Genomic DNA, 20,000 nt, shown 5'->3' with positions numbered 1-20,000 from the left:
GGGGGGGAGATGTTATCGGTGCACGACTGCACGTGCAAACCCCCGTCTGTGCTCGTTCTCCTCTCTTGTATCACATTTTCTGCGATGATGTGAGGACGGCCCGCTCAGTCAGAGGACCTCTACCACTGACTTCCCCTCAGCTATTATTATATTATTCTATATTTAAATCATCAACCACATCTATTATAGATATACATCCTGTCCTCATAGATCCCTGAGGGAAACACTCGCGATGAGGCAAAGTCTTCATCGAGGGGACGCCAATGTGTCCCCTCGATGTGAAAAAAAAAAGTGTGAAAATATCCTTTTAAAAACATCTAAAGGTGTATGTAAACCACATGGTTGTTGTAATTACAGTCTCAATGTGCATTTGAAAGATCTCTTAATCCATTATAAGAGGTGATAGCAGTGACAATGATCAAACCTTACATCAACAGCAAATCAAAATGTCACTCTACTGTTTGTTTTTTCCCCAACCAGACTCGTTGGGCCAGCTGACCTCCTCGCCCACGTCTCACCGGGGAATGCACCCGTCTCTGCTCAGCCCGACCTCCATGGGGCCCTCGGGCTCCCTCCACTCTCCCATCAGCACGCTGAGTTCGCCCATGAACGGCCTCGGCTCGCCCTTCTCTGTCATCAGCTCGCCCATGGGTCCCCACTCCATGAACTCGCCCGGCATGGGATACGGCCCCAGTGTCAGCCCCCAGGTGAGGCCCGTGACAGACCCACGGATGTGAAAAGTGTATTTACTCCAGCTGCATGTTCACGCATTTTGTCCTCCAAGGCTACTTTTGTGCACAAATATACACGGGCAAACCTGAAACCACGGCTACGGGAGTTAATGAACCCGACCTCATCCATCACAAGTTAGATGGTTATAGCCTATGAGAGCTCTGAATGTGCTACTTTGTCTGAGTAAGATAAGGTTAGTTAACTTGTTTGTATTGTGTTTGTAAGTTAGCTGTCTGTGCAGTTTGGTGAAAATCTAGTGCGTGCAACAAAGGGGTTTTATTTCAGGCTTCTCCACGTCTGTTGACACTTTGTTGATTTGTTTGAATTTTTTATCTAGTACGTAAATTAGTTGCTGAATTACCCTGAATTAAAAATAGCTTCATATGCATACATATTTTTTTTTTACCTTTGGACGGAGCCAGGCTAGCTAACCTAAGCTAAGCTAACCCTCTCCTAGCTGTAGCCCCGTCAGAACAAGTGAAGCCAATACTGAAGAGCGTCACACTTGCATTCTCTCTACTGGCCAGCAGGGGGCGACTCCTCTGGTTGCAAAAAGAAGTCAGATTGTATTGAAGTCTATGAGAAAATTACTCTACTGCATGATGTTCATTTAGTAAATGATGGTCCATTTAGTCCATAAGTCAAATGAACCATGAAGCAGAGTCTACTTCAGGGCATGGCTACCTGGTGATTGACAGGTTGCTACTACCTACCAGAGCCATATATGGAGTCTATATGTCACTCCGCAGTCCAATTGTGGTCACTTCCATTCACTTGTTGCAGAACAAGATTGCGACGGCCAAAATCCAAGATGACAATGTACAAAATGTCGAACTCGAGGCTTCAAAGCGACAGTCCACAAACCAATGTGTGACGTCACGACTACGTCCACTTCTTATACACAGTCTATGCTGTAGCCTCGACAAACAGACAGACATGAGAGAGGTATTGATTCTCTCAATAACCCCTCGGCCAGAAAGGGAATAAACCCAAAAATGTTGAACCATTCATTTAAATACACAAAGAAATATGTAAAAAGTCATAAGGTTACCAGCTACATGTTCAGCAGCCTCTACCGTGGCTTCATGAGGCTCTGCCACCCTATAGACTAACCAGACGAACGTCTTACAAACACTATTCACCCGTCTCAGAAGTGCAAATTACAGTTGCGCACACACACACACACACGTAGTTTTCCTAAGCCAGGCCCCAGCAGACGGAGGCCCTGCTTTGACCTCTTGCCACAGTTAATCAAGACCCATTCAGCAGGGATTCCACAGTACTTTGCTCTGTCACTCTCTTCTGTATCTGAGGCCCATTTGTCACTCCCGCCATATTCTAGCTGTCTTCTCTATCCCGTCTTTCTTCTTCTCTCTCTCGCTCTCCCTCTTTTCCTCCATTTCTCATTCCATGTCTCTTTCACACCATCTCCATTTCCTGTCTGTTCCTCTCTGTTTCTTTTTTCTTTATGTTTTGTTCCATCAATGAGCCTCAATGTCTTTGTTTATGAATAAAAAAAACACACACGCACAATTAAGACATCAAAGCCTGCAGTGGCCCAGTTTCCGTCTGGAGCCATATCTAAAATTGAAATTGCCCCCCCCCCCCCTCTCTCTGCAAAATGCAGTGGCTGCCCCCTTTTTTTTTTTGTGTGTTTGCGAATAATTGTGTTCGGCAACGTGATGCTATTTAGGATGGGCTCTCTCATCGCTATTGTTGGGCTTATCGGCGGAGTGTCCCACATGTAATGGCGTTATGGGTGGATTAGGGGCACTTTCAGAAAGCGGACAGAGTCTTTCATTGCTAAAAAGCCACCCCCCTCCCTCCCATCCCCCTTCCTCCTCCTGATTCCTCTACACATTTTAATTCCAACACTTTCATCTGTGCTGCCGTTTTCTGACCCGCAGCAGCGCACTCTGTGTGCAGGATGGATGTTTAGTTAGCAGTCGTTACAGCTGATAATCTGTCTCATGTCAATGAATCTTTTACAGGAGCTTTCGTGATTCTATAACATTTTAACATCTACTGATTTACCATGCAAATAGGTTTTAAATGATGGGTACCATGAAAAGTATCGTCAAAGCTTCGGTTGTGTTTTCTGTGTACTTATCCTTGCTTCCTCTCGGCCCGTCCTGCCATTTTTTTAAACAGCTGTATAAAGAGCAGGTAACAGCTGCTTCTGTCCGGTGACGGTTCTGTACGTACAGTAATTGTAGCATGCATTTAGCCTTGTGCTGCGGGTCATGTCTGGTTTCCAGCCTTTGACAGAGCTGCACTGTTGGAACTCGCTGAAACAGCTGGTGTCGGGGTAAATGGCTGCAAGAACATTGACCACTGCCACCACTGTTTTCATTTTTTGTATTTTCAATTCATTCTGTTCAACATTTAATTCTTTGAGTTGTCAAATACAAACACATTGATGTGACTCATAATGGCAGCATGTGAACCGGAAATTAGAGCGAGGCGTCAAAAAACAACACTTGTTCTCCATACGACAACTGAAATTTCACTATCGATAATCCTCCTTTGAGAAATACAAATGAGGTTTTCCGGTTCTGGACTGGTAAGGGTGGGGGTGAGGAAATGGGCACCACCTTCCTCTTTAAGGCTCCCCACCCGTTTCAATATGCTAGTGTGTGGTAAATCAGTATCTCTCTTCAGAATCAGACTGAGGGCAAGAGGGTCCTGATTCAGACTGACAGGAACCTCAATAGTTTTTGGGTAACGGCTGAATTGTGTCTATAGCAGCCAGTAATGCAAGTTGGCATTGCTTGGTCAGAATTTTTATGTTGCTGCTAAATCTTTTTTCACAAAATATTTTCAGATTTTGTCGTGTAGATAGATAGATGGATGGATTTCAAATACTGTCAGAAATGATTGAAAAACATGTTTTTATTACTCTGAGTAAGACATAGAAAAATGTATTGTTTGGGTTATTCCACAAAACCTTGAAGTGTCACAAGAGTGCCAGTGTTGAAACTTTTGAAATGGCATCCGGCCTTAAAATGTGACGGGTACTAACGTTTTGCATAACTGAGAGTGTGGAAGCTGCTGACTGTTGCTCAGCGTGAGGAGCGCGGCTCGGAGGTTAAAGACGGGTGTCGGGGGGGGCACTTGTGAGGAGGCGTGATTCGAGTCAGACGGCGCGCGCCTCTTGCTCCTAACACTCTGATGACATGTTATCTTTCATGAGCGATGACTGGAACGAGGTCACAGCTCGGCCTCCTCCCCACTGAACCACTCGGAGGCCAGGACGAGACCCCTCGCCTATGCTAACCACACACACACACACACACACTCTCTGTAAACTCACTTACCATCAACTACAGTCATCAGTGTCTTCTTTTAGACTTTTTAGATGCACGAAAACAAACAACCAGGCGGAAATCCCATTCACCCGCTCTGGTTCTCATTAACACTTGGATAGCCAATGAAAAGCCCAAAGCAATGGGCCTTAACTATCCCCCACATCAAAGACGTAAATGACAACACGATGAAAGCAGAAGAAACGATGAACAAAACTCCCATTCTTGCTGGAATCTCTCATCCTCCGACGGCCAAACCCACATGTAAAGAGAGGAATCGTTCCTTCATCGTCAGCCAATTCTTGCATCTCAAACAGCAGCGCTTCCCACATGAGCTCCGTCCCGAGCATCCAGACGCACCCTCACGCCGCAGTTTGTGCGTACTTCTTAGTTTGTCGCGTCTATTATTTGCATCCTGGCTATCTGCCGGGTGTGTTGTTGAAGATCAGAGAGGCATCTGCATTGTTCTGATGAAGGCCACACACACATTTTGACACGAATACTTTGCGGAATGGCATACTTTGTCTTTCGTTAGGTGGTTTTTGCCGTTATTAGGTTTGTCAACTCTTTTTTTTTTTGGGTCCTGGCGCAGTATGAAGGGGGGGGGGGAGGTGATGCCAGGCCACAGCCCATTTCCAATAGGATGAGACCCATCATTGTCATGTTGAACTCACTGACGATAGGGACCGTCTCTCGATCAGAGACACCGCAACTCCCCAAGCAGCTGGGAGGGATTACACGCGGGGTTGGGATGCATTTTGCACTTCCAATGACAATGGCGAGAGTTGTCTGGCTGTCAATGTTTCGAGGGAAAAATAGTGCTTCTTTATCATCGGACCAGTGCCGACTCCGTCTGGTCTGCAACCCCTCTGGCTCTCTGAGCTCTTCCATTGAAGCCCAAACCAACAACAGGCCTCCAGCTCAGTCTCTCAGTACGCCTCAGAAATACATATAAAGCTCCAGTGTTTCTGGAGTGGAACACAGAAGAAAGGTGCAAATGTTTTACAAGAAATGCGCTTTAATAAGTTCTAAATTAGCGGCGGCAGTGATGTCATGCGCCAGCTCTGGGTACGTCGTATTTTGGCCGAGGGTCGCTTGGAGACCGGAGCAAAACACACTCAGGGAGAAAGAAAAAGAGATGGAAGGGAGGGGGGGGGCAGAGTGGACTTCAGCCCCTTCCTGTGTGGGAGCAATAAAGGTCCATTCCGCCGCTGTGGTCTTTGATGGACCCCGCTGCGGTCGCGCTGCATGACATCATGGTGGCACGGCTCTAATGGCCGCACAAAGAGGCTGTGTGTGGCGTCCCAGGGGAACAGTTAAGGCTCTCCGACGTCAATCAACCCTCAAATGGATGGGGGAGAGGAATGTTTTTAGCCAAAGCTGTCTCCAGGTAGCAATTAGAAGCCGTTTTAGAGACCACTTCTTCTCCCCCCCCCCCCCCCACCACCAACAGCACTGGTGGCTCAAGGAAGTGTAACTAATGTGTAGAATTAATTTAGTTGGATTTCTCTACAAGTGTAGAGTACACAGCTCCTTAGTTCTTAGTCTCTCGTAGACAAAACGTTGCTAGTTTTAAAAGCATACCTTTATTTCAGAATGTGAATGTGACATAGGTGAACTTTGTGCTGTCACTGCTGTTGAAGCCAGTTTCCTGCATCTGTATTAAAACTTTTCCAGCTGTTCAGTCCCCTTTCCTTCCCTGGAAAGCTTTTATTCTGAAACATCGGCAGGAAGTTTAGCTTTGTTAAAAGATGCTGAAGCACAGAGAGTGGAGCCAGTTGACAACAACATAATTAAATTAACGCTAATTGTGAAGAGCTTGTCATGCAGTTGTTTTAGCACAGGTACTTTCCAAAGGTATTTCTTCGTGACCGCCGTTATTTTTCCCCCAACAGACCATGATTTGAGAACAGACGCTGTATGTAGTGTGATAGCGCTGGGGGCCCGTCTGTGTGTCCTGACTTGTGTGGGGCCACACAGGAGACGAGCCATGTAGGAGGTGGCGGCTATAAGGAGTAGAAACAGTCGGATCAGGTTTAGGTTTCAGAGAGCGGCCACCTAACGCCGGCTCCAGGCGCTGCGGTCGAAGTGCCTCAGAGGCAGGCATTTATTCTAAAGCTCTGAATAATCTCTATAGGGCTTTTAATTGCATCTGGCGGTGTGATCTTACTGCAACTGGATACGGTCTGTGGACAGACATGTACGCCGTGGCACGTCTGCCAAGTGTTTTTACACAAACTATACGACTAATCACACTTTTTATTTTCACACCTGCTAAACTTGTAGCTGTGCACAGAACGCTGTTATAGACGTCTCTCAACACAGCAACTGTAAAGGCAGGATAAAAGAGGCACACATGGACCAAACAGCATTATGAAACATTTAACTCATATTCCACTAATAATTGGTATGGCTGATGAAAACTTTTTTCCGTTTAAGACATAGATATACCGGTATTATTCGGGTTTTAGGAGCATTCTTTGGAAATGTTTACAGCGCATTCGGAATATGTGTCTCAACAAGGGTTTTTACGGCACTTTGCGACACACGGCCTCTCTCCTGCTTTCGACATGCTCACTGCGTTAAACACAAACCAGCTAGCCGATAGTTTGCAGAGCTGCAGTAGAGATGCAGCCCCAAAAGAAAAGCTCACATGTCTGGTCGGAAAGAGAAACACACCTACTTTTAAGCATTATGAAGGACTTGGATACCAACAGGTTTTTGGATATGCACGGATATCGCAACACCGACCTTTCTTAAGAAGGTGAATGAAGGGATGAAAGAGGGAGGCTGTGCTCACTCGGTCCAACAAGTCCACCACCGGTCGAAAAAAACGTTTCTTTAGCGATGTAAACAGCTTATCAGGAATATTGGCTTCCTCCGAATAAGGGCAATAACCAGAATTTGGTGAATGTAAACGTAGACACTGTCTGTCATTCACTGGATAGAAACACAACAACATTGCCGAACAATCATAGATACACTGATAACTCCAGACTCAGGTTTTCCCACACGAGGAACGTAAAAACGGATCAGTAAGTTTAGGTCAAACTACATCCTGACAGAATTGGTGTTAATCAGCCCCCACCTCTTCTTTGAAGAGCTAATCAGTTACTCACTGATTATTACTGAAGCATTGATCGATAAACATGGTCAGTAATCGGGGAGATAGCAGCGTACCAGTGCCTGTGTGACATGCTTATCGAGTAAAAAAAAAAGTCTATTAAAAAAACAGGAAAACGTGCCGGTGGATCTCTCAGTGATCTGCTCGATGATGGACGATGGAAATACTTCTGATTAACTTGCAGGATGTAATCAATCTGAATCTAGATTACGGCAGGATCCTGTGCTATTTGACAAAAGAAACAACCAATTTCCACGCAGGCGACACGCGTTTGATGAACGACACGACGGTAATGCACACGCTACAGAATCAATCAGCGGACGGCTCTCCTTTTTGTCACTGAAAACACTTCCATCCGTCACCATGTGACATGTTGGACAGTTTTCAATGACTCGCTGGAGGACACACCAGTGGAAAACTCGCGTTAAGATTTACAGCTGGACAATGGAAATGCTAATCGCTTATTTGACAAAGGAAATGGGTGGGCAGTTAATTGCCGGAGGACTTGCTAATGGACAATGGAAACACTTCCATTCATCACTGAATGACGTACAATCATACATGAGCATGATCACATTGGTAGAGGCCGGTCCACAGAGGAAGATGAGGCCGCTTCCACCTGAGGAGGAGGTGGCTCCAGGGTTGTAGAATGTCAGTGGTAGGCAGTGCAGTGTCCACAGGAGCAGCACTGTTTCCTATGAAGACACACACACACACATAAGCGGCAGCAGTGCTTGCGCTGATTCATTTTATCTGTTGTGTCACAGCATGGGGTGAGTGTTGGAAACCTCCGAGCTGTCTAGAATAATGTCTGCCCCTTCTGAATTCTATCCACCGGGGGAGGGAAGAGCGAGGCAGACCTCGGAAGGATTTACACGTTGTCGCTAAAGGCTTTATTAATGGTTAAGATGTAATTGATGAATTCACTTACCGATCATTAAGTTGCTCAAATTCATGGATTTTTGGGTTGCCTCGTGTAAAAGAAGGCTTTTTTTTTTGTTTTGTAAGAATCTCCGCCAACGATCTTAAATTGAAGGCTGCGCAGCATCAGCACCAAAATGAGTTTATCGATGGCCTACAGTCATATAACATTTAACAGACAGACATCATAAAGAAATAAGCTGTCAGAGCTACCTTGGAGCCCACACTGTCACTAACTGCACTCCCTGAATAAATGTACTTTTTGAAAAAAAAAAACGACAAAGCAATATCAGAGAGAAGCAGACAGAAGGGTCAACAATATGTATATGAAACAATTTTAGGTAGAAACTTCCAACCTCTCCCATTAACGAGTATGTTTAACCACGACTTGCCCCAAATCCACTAAACCAAAATAAAGAACATCTATAGAGCTCAGCTGGTTAGTTCTCCAACTCTGGTCGAAGCTGGCCAGTGCTACGCCATGAATGGCCGGTCTGCGTTCGAGGGCGGGACTAAGCGAAGGGTCATCTCAGTGGATTTGAGGCGTAGGTATAGATGTGGATTGTTAAAGGTTCCCTGAGGAGTTTTTGACCTCTTGTGGCACTATGGAGCTATGTGTCTATGGACTACGTGTCTTGTGCATGTGCACCAGGATGCATATATGTAACATAACCTTTGTTTATTTACAACAACAAAAAAACCACAGGGCCCCTTGAAGTCACATGTTGACACATGTTTTAGTGACTGAAATGAAGCGTTCCTTGCTGTTTCCTCTGTGCATGTTCAAGCAGGTGCCTTTCAAGCTTGTAACAGTGGCGTAGTTTATCCTGAAGGGTGTCTCACTGTGAATATGTACCTCGAGGGTCTCGGAAGACCGACCCCGCTTACACGCGGGGTCATTTAAAAATGACTCCCGGTTCAAGGGGGGGTGATACAGATTTTTTTTGTTTGTTTTGGGAAGAGTGAAGCAGTGCGCTCAGAGCGCCCTGACAGAATACTGTGAAGATAACTTTCCCCGCGTCCTGAAAAGGTGCCCTTGAACTGTAAAAGCAACTGAAGCTCCACATGAGGGTTGTGCGGTGAGGAGTGGCGCACCAGCCAGGATTTGAAGTCTCCGTTTGAAGTGTCTTTATGAGCAAAGTCTGTGCTCTGACTCCCTGAATCAAGCTAAGCCCGTCTTAAGCAGAGGCCTCCACTGTCTCCGCTCTTCCTGCCTTTTTCTCCTCTGTTCACTCGAGGGACGGCTTTCTCTCTGTTTCACCACCATGTGTGCTGTCATAGCATACTAATGGTTTAAAAGGACCCGCTCTGCTGCCAGGGTTGTTCTTTCTATTAAAAGGAAGGAGGGCTGAGTAAGACGCCTAAACCGAGCCGACTGACGGCGATCATTTGATGTTTTTGGTGAGATTATAGCTTATTTTTCTTTTGTTTTATTACTAAGCTAGCTTCTATTGTGTTCTGTTGATCAATGAGTTGATAGACAGAAAATGAAAAATACCTATAGTCAAACATTTTCCTGCTTTTTTCTCTTTTTTGTTGTTGTTAATTGATTATCTTTCGGTTTTAGGCCGTGCCTCAGACAAAGCAAGCAGTCTGAAGATGTCACCGTGAACTCTGGGAACTTTAGAATTATGGGTAGATTCATCTATAAGGACAATAATCTGTAGTTGCAGCAGTTGCTTCCAGAAAACATGTTTTATTGCTCTGTGTGTCTTCGTGAAACCGATCCAGAACACCCCCATGTTTCATAAATCTTTGCATTCGATTCAGAGTATTAATCCATCACCTTTTTTACATGTCTGAAAAAGGACTGTACTTAGCTATTACAGCGGACGGCACAGGACATATCACATGCATCGATTCTGTGCAGAATCTGACGCCCACGAGCAGACGGGAGACCCCCACCGCACTGGATATACCAATCGAATGTCCTCCACAACACGTTACGTAACACGGAGCGCTGTGATTTACAGCTGGAGCGTTTCCAGCCGCTCGCGTCATTCATTGTACTGCAGGGAATCTTGTGTGCTACATTTTCCAGCCCTTGATGTTAAGCGCTCCTCGTTTGTTTTTCTCTCCCTCGGCCTGTGAAAGTTTGAATCCAGGCCCTCTGCTCCTCGAGAAGTAGAAAAAAAATAAAAAGAGTGTCAAGGGGTTTCCCAAGACGACGAGGCCGTGCACACAGCTGGCATACCTCCCTGAGACGGGTCACATGGATGTGTTCTAAGGGGAGGGCGCATGTATTCTATTTCCAGAACCAGTCCTGAGCCACTTTAACCCCCCCCCGCCTTGCCTCCACTGCCATGGGGCAGAAGGGAAAAAAAAAGTCTGCCCACCTCCCAATAAACAAGTCTGCCCACCCCACCGTGGGGGAGCAATGTTACCGAGATTGAGTTGCAGGTTTTCCCGAAAATAGATTTCCTGACAGAAAAGAGTCCTCCGCTGGCAGACGGAGGGTTTGATGGAGACGATATCGCTGCACGGGACAAAAACGACTAGACTCAGGCTTTTAACTGAGGTAAGACCTCATGGTGTGTGTGTGTGTGTGCACATGCCGCCGCAGCTGGTTCCAAACAAACAATGCTTTTCTTCTTCTTCTTTTATGTGTGCTTCTGTGCGCTCCCGAAAATTGTCTTCTTCCCTGCACGAAAGGCAGTATTTTGCCGAAATATGACTATAACGATGCCACATTCATTGAAATAGTGCACATTATTATTGACAATTTAAATGACACATTTAGTTTCAATACAAACCTTGGCCACTTGTGTGATATATGCAAAATATCCCCTCCTTGGTAATAATAATAATAAAATAATGTATAAAATAGCACACAGAAAGCTCTGCAGCATGATAAAATAATCTCTTTTTATTCTGAAGCGTAGGCTTTGTGTGTGTGTGTTTGCGTACAGTTCAGTGTGCATTTGTGTAAACAGGGTGTGAAGAGCAGGCCGGTGGGGTGGGGTGGGGGTGGGGGGTGTCGGGGTGTGAATTGAACGTTTTCATGTGGCGATGGGCTTTCTTTAACCTTTTCAAACCTGCCGAACCCACCAGTGAATCCGTTTCTCCAAATGCAGCCAAACCCTCGAACCGGCATCGGCTTTATATTAAAAAAAAATTCTCGCCAAGTTCCCATGACACCACACATGCAACGCTGAATTATGTGGAAAAGGGTGTGAAAGGATGCGGACGACTTGGAATATTCCATTCCATGTAAGCGATGCATGCTGTAGCTTCAAGCAAGAACGTAAGTGGCTTTGCTGCCATTTATATATATTTTGTCAACTTTGAAGCTATTTAAGGGGACTCAAATATCCGAGTGTGAGGTGAAATGGAATGCCAGGAGCCACAGCAGCGAGTGTGTGTACTTGTCTATGCGTGCATGGCTGTGTGTACATGTTCACGTCCACGTGGTATATCTGAGTCTCCTTCAGGCGGCTACCTCCGGTTCTGAAAAGTCAAGCTAATGCAGAAGTGCCTTAAACTTGCATTATTTCTAGTGGCCAGCAGGGGGCGACTCCTCTGGTTGTATAGAAGTCTATGAGAAAATGACTCTACTTCTCTCTTGATTTATTACCTCAGTAAACATTGTAAACATGAGTTTATGGTCTCAATCTCTAGTTTCAAGTCTTCTTCAATACAGCATGATGTTCATTTAGTCAATGATGGTCCATTTAGAGTCAAACAGACCATAAAGCAGGGAAAGATTTAGGGCGGGGCTAACTTTTGATTTAATGTTCACTACCGCGTCTTTGTCTGTGTTTTTGTCTTAAATCTTTAACCCTTTTGCAGTGTGTTTCTGTTTTATGAAAGTTAATCGTAGCATTCTTACAAAGTGAATAGCTCCACCCTCTCTCAGGTTGCAACATAAAGCAAAATGCCGACGTCGAGGCATCAGAACCATAGTCACCAAACCAATGGGTTTGGTGACGACTGCGTACACTTCTGTACAGTCTGTGTGCAAGCTTCTGTTTAGGTGAACTTGTGCATTGCATGTGTATGTACCTAATATAAACAGCTGCTCATCCTTATGGCATCATAGTACATGTACATGTTAAACGTTAGGAAGCTGTCGGGAGCATGACCGACGCAAGGGGACTGCAGGTCAGATCTGTGTCCGTCCCCTCAACTTTAATGAAGTAGGCCGACTAAATTGCTGAAGTAGCCTCATAATTTGTCATATTCTCTTGTACATACCTAATCATGTGCATGTATTGGGCTTGTTTACTAATAATTTCATAATTACAGTCATAAAATAGGGAAAAATACCCATCATAGTGGCCTAGAGCTCGAGGAAGTTTGACGATCGACTAATTGATTAATCAGCTTATCAGCTTTTACATCCACAACCAACTTTCACGGTCGCCTCGTGGTCGTAAAGACAAAACGTTTCGTCTGTCTCGACGGATCCCCGCCGACGGAGACAGACCTCCGCTACATTTAGAGCTTGGTAATAAAAGCAATGTTTGGCTACATGAGCCCGTGTGGCTGCTCTGCTCTAAAGACTCTGCCCCGTCTCTCACCCCCACTTCCATCCTGGATGTGTTTGTCGGGGGAATCCACTTGAATGTATGCTTTTATTCCCCCAGTGCAATGTCCACTTCTTTAACAGGACGGTGCTAATGGTTAGCTACAAAAGCTCCTCTTCCATTCACTACATTTAGTGTTTTAGGATAATTCATATCCTCCCCTCCTCCTCCCAACGTTTATCTACTCTGGAAACAGCATGGTGCTAGTTATAATAATTAGTCTCCCCTCGCTCTCCACTTTTAGCGGGAGTTAAAAAGAGAGGTCACTTTGGGAGGGAGAGGGAGGCAGCAACTGAAGCAAGACCCGGGGCTGCAGCTTGCACTGCCGCTAAAACAAATGCCGCCTCTTTATTCCGCTGTACTGTTGAATTTTGCAGTGGAGTTATGCCAGCACTGAACATTTCGGGAGCGAGCGGGGCTTGTCGGGAGCATGAATAAAAGAGAGGCTGGGGGGGAGCGGTGCAGGATCCTGCTTGGCCAGATTTAGGTCTGATACAGAGGGAGGAGAGGGAGCAATTGGAAGAGGGCAGAAACTGCTGCTGCCGGGACGGCCGACCATCTGTATAGAGTATCAGAAGTCAAAACATGCTTTTCACTCTCTGCATTTAGCCAATTGTTCATGACAATCTGCATGACATAGCTCCGCTCAGATTTATTTGTGTGTGTGCAGTCAAACCCTCCTCTGGCCCCTCACTTAATAGATAATGTCATCGGCTAACTATGCTAAGCTACGTGACGGCCATGCAAAGGGTGTGTGCAGGTTTTTTTTTTCTGAGTTCAGAAGGGGCTGTGTTGTGACCTGTCGGCGTGTGTGTGTGTGTGTTTGTGTGTGTTGATGTTCCAGCTGAACTCCCCGATGAACTCGCTCAGCAGCACGGAGGACATCAAGCCCCCGCTGGGCCTCAACGGCGTGATGAAGGTGCCCGCCCAGCCCTCGGGCACCATCCTGTCGCTCACCAAGCACATCTGCGCCATCTGCGGCGACCGCTCCTCAGGTGAGTGACGTCGGCGGAACCACGGCAGACACCCGCTGCCCAACCGGGTGCAGCGTCCACACAGGAAGCAGTGTACAATGAAAAGCGAATCATTGAATTTATATATTTAGAATACAATTATTCTCATTATTTGAAACGGTTATGTATGGGAAGTTAAAAGTGTACCTTGACTTTTAGGAAGTTGTTCCTTTTTTTTGTTTGCAGTGTTACAAGTTGGCTTACTCGACTCCTATAAATACATTAAAGTTCTAAAGATGGAATGACAATGAATAAATTGAGGTAACTATTTAAAAGTGCACGAGTCACAACCTTACCGGGAATTTTATGAATGATTTAGCGTAGAATTGTGGGAGAAGGTATAAAAATAATCTCTCACCAGCTGGGATTACACAAGACTCCCCAGTGAAAAGAAAGCGGGACTAGCCAGCGTCTTCTTAAAGCTGGTGCTCTGACCACACCGAGCAACCTCCGCAGATGAACTCCGGTCAGAGAACAGCCCCACGGACCGCTCTGGCAGAGCTACGCACCGCAGCTTCTTTGCTGCGGGAGATCTTCCTGGAAGGACAACAGTCAGCGGAAATCTGGGCTAAATGGCGAGGAGGCCAGAAAGAAGTATGAGAAACCGCATACGAGGCCAGCAGCAAGCAGCATGAAAGGCACATGAAAGAAACTGACGATGTGAGGCAGAGAAAAACATTGTTCACGCTCCGATGAAAAAGCCGAAGCTCAATTCGGTTTCGGCTGACATAGAGAAGCGCTGTGTCGGAGAGGGGAAAAGCGGGCCCGACCTGTCACTCATGGGGGAAAAGGGGTTTTCATCCCCGGGATGAAGCCGGAATTCATTGGACATTCTGTGTCATCCTGCGTCATCGGTGCCGCATGGAAGCAAGTGGGGGTGAAGGGGGGTGGGGTGGGAAATCAAAACAACGTTTAGTAGCGAATCAGGCTTCATTTAACTGTGCTCGGAGGCTTCATTCATCTTCTCTGGTGGTCCGACCGGCAAAGAGCGAACAAAGGAAACCGTTTCGTCCATCACATGTAACAAAAACAAGAGACGAGCCCCCCACCCACCATAACTTTAAGGATTTTTTTTCTCTGTTGTGCATTTCGACGACCCATTCCCTGTCTCTCTCTCTCTCTCCATCTCTCCCTCCTCAGGTAAACACTACGGGGTGTACAGCTGCGAGGGCTGCAAAGGTTTTTTCAAGCGGACGGTGCGCAAAGACCTCACCTACACGTGCCGGGACAGCAAGCACTGTGTCATCGACAAGCGCCAGAGGAACCGCTGCCAGTACTGCCGCTACCAGAAGTGTTTAGCCATGGGCATGAAGAGAGAAGGTACAGCACATACCGTAGAGGATAAAGTCCCACTTACCCATTGCCCCTCACATCTCTACTAACACACATAGACATTTGCACTGTGAACACATATTTTTTTTTGTCAGCCGGATGAGTTTACTGATTCCAATTTGATGTTAAACTGATGCAAAGTTGCAAATGTAGAGCACCTGAGATATGACACTCTGGTTAGAAGATGACCCTTTTTCCTCTTGCTTCCTAGAAGTAAAGCAGTTAGTTTTCCCATCCTGCCTCTATCTAATTACTGCACATGCACTCACAGCTGTAATTCTGCTTTGCTACATCATACAGTGCATTGCAGCCATAGGCTCTGCTGTATGAAAAGAAAAAAAAGAAAACGGTTCTGCTTCAAGTACTACTTTTCCGGGGAGATAATGCATTTGGCCGTTGCCGCCACAGGAACCCGGTACTGCTGGTTGCTGAGCGAGGCTCTGTGAGAACAGGCGGTCCTGTGGGAGCTCGATGTAGACCGGAGAAATGAAAACATAACAGTGGAGTTGTGTGAACGTCGGCTCCCCTCTGCATCCTCTGAAAGTCACAGTTCGTGCCCTCGCGCTCTTAATTATTTGCATAAACTCGACAGTTGCGTGGGAGTCGTTGTGAACCAACTCGCTCCCACAAACACAAAGATTTCTCTTTGCTTAAGATACTCAATACGCACAAATCAGTCAAATTGGATAATGTCTGGTAATTGCACGGCATGGGGTAAAGCGTGCACCGCATTCCTCAAATTAGAGGCTACCGGTGGAACGCGCCTACCGCTCTTGCCCTCGTTCAAAAGCACACAGGGATTTAATCAGTCGCACGGTGAGGCCACATGTACAGAAAATGTGGTGGTGGAGGACGGGACCTTTCATTAAACTTTCTCTTTAAAATCACATCTTTAGTATCCATGCAAATGTGGTTCAAGATATTCTAACTGAAACCGGCATGCTTGACATAAACATAACAAGGCTTCATGTGAAGCCTGTGTGCATCAACTACCAACTACAGCCATAAGATTAACAAAGAACGGAATTGTTTTTTCCTGACTGCAAACATTGCATGTTTAGCGATCCACTCTGGTGCATCATAACGTATCGTCCCGAGTTGGACAGAAAGGGCTTTATCGCACCATTGACAGGATTTATTCAAGATGCAACCTTCCTGCAAACTTAAAACACTCTTCCAAATGCAGAAACCCTGTCCTCTCACAGCAGAGACTGGGGATTATGGAATCCTCAACTGTGACATTTAAGGTTGGACTACCATGAATGTCGTACTGAAGTCCCTCTCGGCTACAAGTCCTGCTAAATTGAGCTTTTAAACCTGCTTTTTTGTAACTTCCAGGTCGAGTGAGTTGGTGTAAAAAGAGACAAACTAACTAAAATAGCAGTTTGTGTTGTGAATTTCTTCCATTAGTTAGTCAGTGGAGGCCAGCTGATGAATACTTTTTGATGGGATCACCTCACATTTCTGCACAGTTTAGTTAGCATGCTGTAATAAATGTCCAACACGTATACATTTTTAGATAGAGGTACCTTTTAAACCTTTTCGCGACTGATCTTAAGCTAACATCGACTTGTACCGCACAGTTTGAATCCTCCTTGACTAGAGTTGTTCGGTCACAGACACAGAGTCTTTTAAACTGAACTGACTCTCCTGAATCACCATCGGCCAATCAATGAACACCGTTTGAAATAGTCATTGAAGAATTGTCATTGTAACATTACTACCAGCAATACAAAGCATCGTGAAACACACTTCAATCCAACTAGAAATAAAAACTCACAAAACCCGTCTTCTTGCCCGATCGTTTCATTATCGAAAAAAAAGCTCTCCGGTCATTGAGTCATCCTGACTTGTAAAATCTGAGTTGAATACCTCCTGTGATTATTGGACGCTTACAGTAAAAGAAGCACCTTGAGGAAAAATTGGGTGGTTGGGGGGGCGGGGGGTTCACTGGCAGTGAGGTGTGAGTTTTAACACTCCATGAGGGTGTTACAAATATGAACGCTCTCAGCAGTGCTGTTAAGCACCATTTCGCACATTGAACAAATCAATCAGCGCCTCTCACCATTACGGTCGCCATGCGGTTACCGGATACAGATATAGATTGTGCCGGGGAGGGGGGGGCTGAAGAGGTGTGTACCAGGTGTGTACCAGGTGTGTACGCGCAGGTGCACGAGTGAATAACATGGGTGAACAAGAAAAATGCATGTTTTTTGGGGGGGAGGTGCTTTTTGGATCCACGGCCACTTTGTCTTGACCTTTCCTTGGCCTCCCCTCCCTCCTTGCTTTTATTTATATCATTGTTAGGCCACTTTACTCCTTTTCAAGGATATTATCATTTACCGTCGCTCGCCTCACTCTCTGTGCTCTCTGTGCCTAAGCTCCCCCCCCCCCCACACACTGCACCCCGAGGGCTGCGGTTAGAGAACAGCAGTAGCCCAAAAAGGTTAAGCGAATCCACAGAAAAACAGGATTAAATGAATTTATGCTCTCCCTGTCAGGAGAGGAGGGGGGGGGGGAATAAAGCTAACATGATTTCAGCCCTCCTCACCTCTCGCTGACTCCAACACAAGTATTCTACCCTTGGGCTGACCTCCACTGCCAGACAGCAGTTCCTCTAAAATGGGGCCCCTTTCCCCAATCCTCCTCTAACTACCCCTGCTTCCCTTTCACCCCCAACAAGACCACGGCCTCTCTGATTCAGGACTCAAAACAGAAACCAGAGTAAGGGAAACGTAAGAAGACAGATCATTCTGCAAAACCAATGTGTGTGTGTGTTAGGCGGGACGGTTCTCCAGGTGTGTATGTAAGCTCGCATGCCGACATTGAATTTCCAAAAGCCCTTTATCATTCAACGCATCGTGTACCCACACTTTCTTTTCTTCTTATATGTGGAGGATAAACTTTTTTTCTGTGTTGTCTTGAATTAAGTAAATTATAGCCTTTTGAGAAGACAAAACACACACACACACACATGCAACTTTTCAATCCCCCCCTTGAGGCCGGAGGTGCGGTTTCTCTTGCCTCCACCGCAGTGAGTCTCGGTGTCTGCTCAGCACACAAACCACTTCCTTTGTCTCCTTCGCCAAGCCAATCAGACGACAGAGCCGACACGCTCTTGCTTCGACCATTTTTTGTTTTTGTTTTTACACATGACACGGAAAAAACAAACTCTACTAGACAAAGTCCTCATTGATTTCTGTTCAAGCTTTTTCTAAAAAAATATTTTTAAGCCGTTCTGGCGACCACGCATTGCATAGAGGAGTGACAGGCGATGCATTATTTATGTGTGTATAAATGATTAGTGTATAAAAGGAGCTGTCTTCTTTGTCATTGAGCGCTACGTAAAAACACGTCTCTTTGATGAGGAAGCTGTGGGAAGTCCTTGAACACTTCCACGCTACCGCGTCGTGCATAATGTCTGTCTCAGTTCAAAAATATGTTGCATCCGTACTGTCGAAGCAATTATTGATGATTGAACTCTTGGATATGTTCACAGGCATAATACATACTGGGTCATGCACTATTCACTGGCGTACACAACGACTGTAGCAGGCACTCATGCATGCAGGCGAGGGAACACAACTCAAGCATGCGCACACACATTGTAATGTGCAAGTGTTCACTTTTCTGCTGATGTGCACCAGAGACTGGGCAGTTTAGTTTCTCAAAAACAGGCAGGAATTCAAGTATCTGATCGAAAGGCAAGATTCATCTGTTCCATCTACTTCAACAACTGCACTGCCTTATCAAGTCATTTGATCTCAGCAAGTGTGTTTTTTCTTCAGGGTAGAAAAAAACGGATCTACCAGTGTGGTTCCCCTCGTTTGAGAATGAGTCATGTTCAGTACCTCAAACAACACTCACTGTTGCACCAGGAACTAGAACACTTCATTGTGGAAACTTTTTTTAACAAAAGTTGATTTGGAAATGAGTGGAATAACAACCAACGCAGATTGGCGTATTTATTTTTATTTTTTTTACAAATGACAGACGGAATGATTGGCTGCAATCCGGATTTTGCGGTCTGTCGCAGCGGCTAAGAATCCACACTGAATCAGTTTGAATTCACTTGCATTAAACGTTTTCAGAAAGAATTAAAGCTGCATTAATAAATGACTGGCCACTAGACAAACCTTTCAAAACACACCCGATGAATGACAATCCAATATTCACTCTACTAGCTCTTGTTTTGGTCTCCACCAACTCTTGGGAAAAACTTGTAGCTCTTTAGCAGCTACATTTTCAAATTTATTCATCAGCTGGTTCGCCAACTTTGTCCGCCATTTGGTGTTACACACAGTCGGTCTATCAGAGCTTGTTTTGCTGAAAATGGCTGCCTGCTGCTGCTTGAAAGGGGTCTGATAATGACAGCAGTAAGAGTGAATAACAACAGTAAGTGTGCTGTAAAACAACAGAGTGGGGTATTAATTCTCTGAGTCATTACAAGTGACCACTTTCACATCATTAATAGTCATTTGATTTGTTGTAAACATAAAAAAAAACATTGATTAATGCAGTTTTAATACTTTGTAACTAGTTGACTTGTACAATATCGATTCATTTTCACAACCCTGTAAGCTTGCAATCCTGAATCTTTCTCTCAACATGCACATGCTCTTGAACACATGTTGACATTAGTGGAAGACCGATTAATCTGTCGGCCGATTAACAGGGACAATTAATGTTATTGTAAGAGCAGACGTCTATTTATTTGTTTGATATCGTATTTTACTGAGCCAACACAAACGATCTGCTCTATGAATGTAGTTGTGAAGTGCATGAAACCTTTTATCATTAATAAGTTGTTGTTGTTTTGATTGGCCTACCTGTTTTTATTGTTAATTAATGAGGTTGATGCTATTTGTTTTTACTATAAATAAGTGCACTGCAGACAATAACAGTGTTAAATACATGTTTATTTAAGGTCAGCAATCATTTGTTATCATTATTAAATTGTTTTTTTTTCCGATGCGGAAAAAACAACTGCAATTTATCAGCTATATATATATATATAAATATATATATATATATATATATATATATA

At 45.1% G+C, this 20,000-nt stretch overlaps 1 protein-coding gene across 4 annotated transcripts in view; it reads left to right on the top strand.

Annotated features, from left to right (window-relative positions):
- The window catches only part of rxraa (retinoid X receptor, alpha a), an 88,036-nt gene that overhangs the window by 54,706 nt on the left and 13,330 nt on the right, over nucleotides 1-20,000 (top strand). For 2 of the 4 annotated variants that reach the window (XM_031855962.1, XM_031855960.1), the window contains exons 3-5: nucleotides 481-707; nucleotides 13,453-13,603; nucleotides 14,762-14,941. In XM_031855962.1, coding sequence (XP_031711822.1) covers nucleotides 481-707; nucleotides 13,453-13,603; nucleotides 14,762-14,941 — 558 coding nt within the window. Of the gene's footprint in view, nucleotides 1-480; nucleotides 708-13,443; nucleotides 13,604-14,761; nucleotides 14,942-20,000 lie in introns of all 4 variants that reach the window. The other 2 variants (XM_031855961.1, XM_031855959.1) reach the window with 1 other exon arrangement.

Source organism: Anarrhichthys ocellatus, unplaced genomic scaffold, assembly GCF_004355925.1.
Source record: "Anarrhichthys ocellatus isolate YVR2014 unplaced genomic scaffold, GSC_Weel_1.0 scaffold16, whole genome shotgun sequence".
Taxonomy (NCBI): Eukaryota; Metazoa; Chordata; class Actinopteri; order Perciformes; family Anarhichadidae; genus Anarrhichthys; species Anarrhichthys ocellatus.
This window is presented reverse-complemented; position numbering and strand designations above follow the sequence as displayed.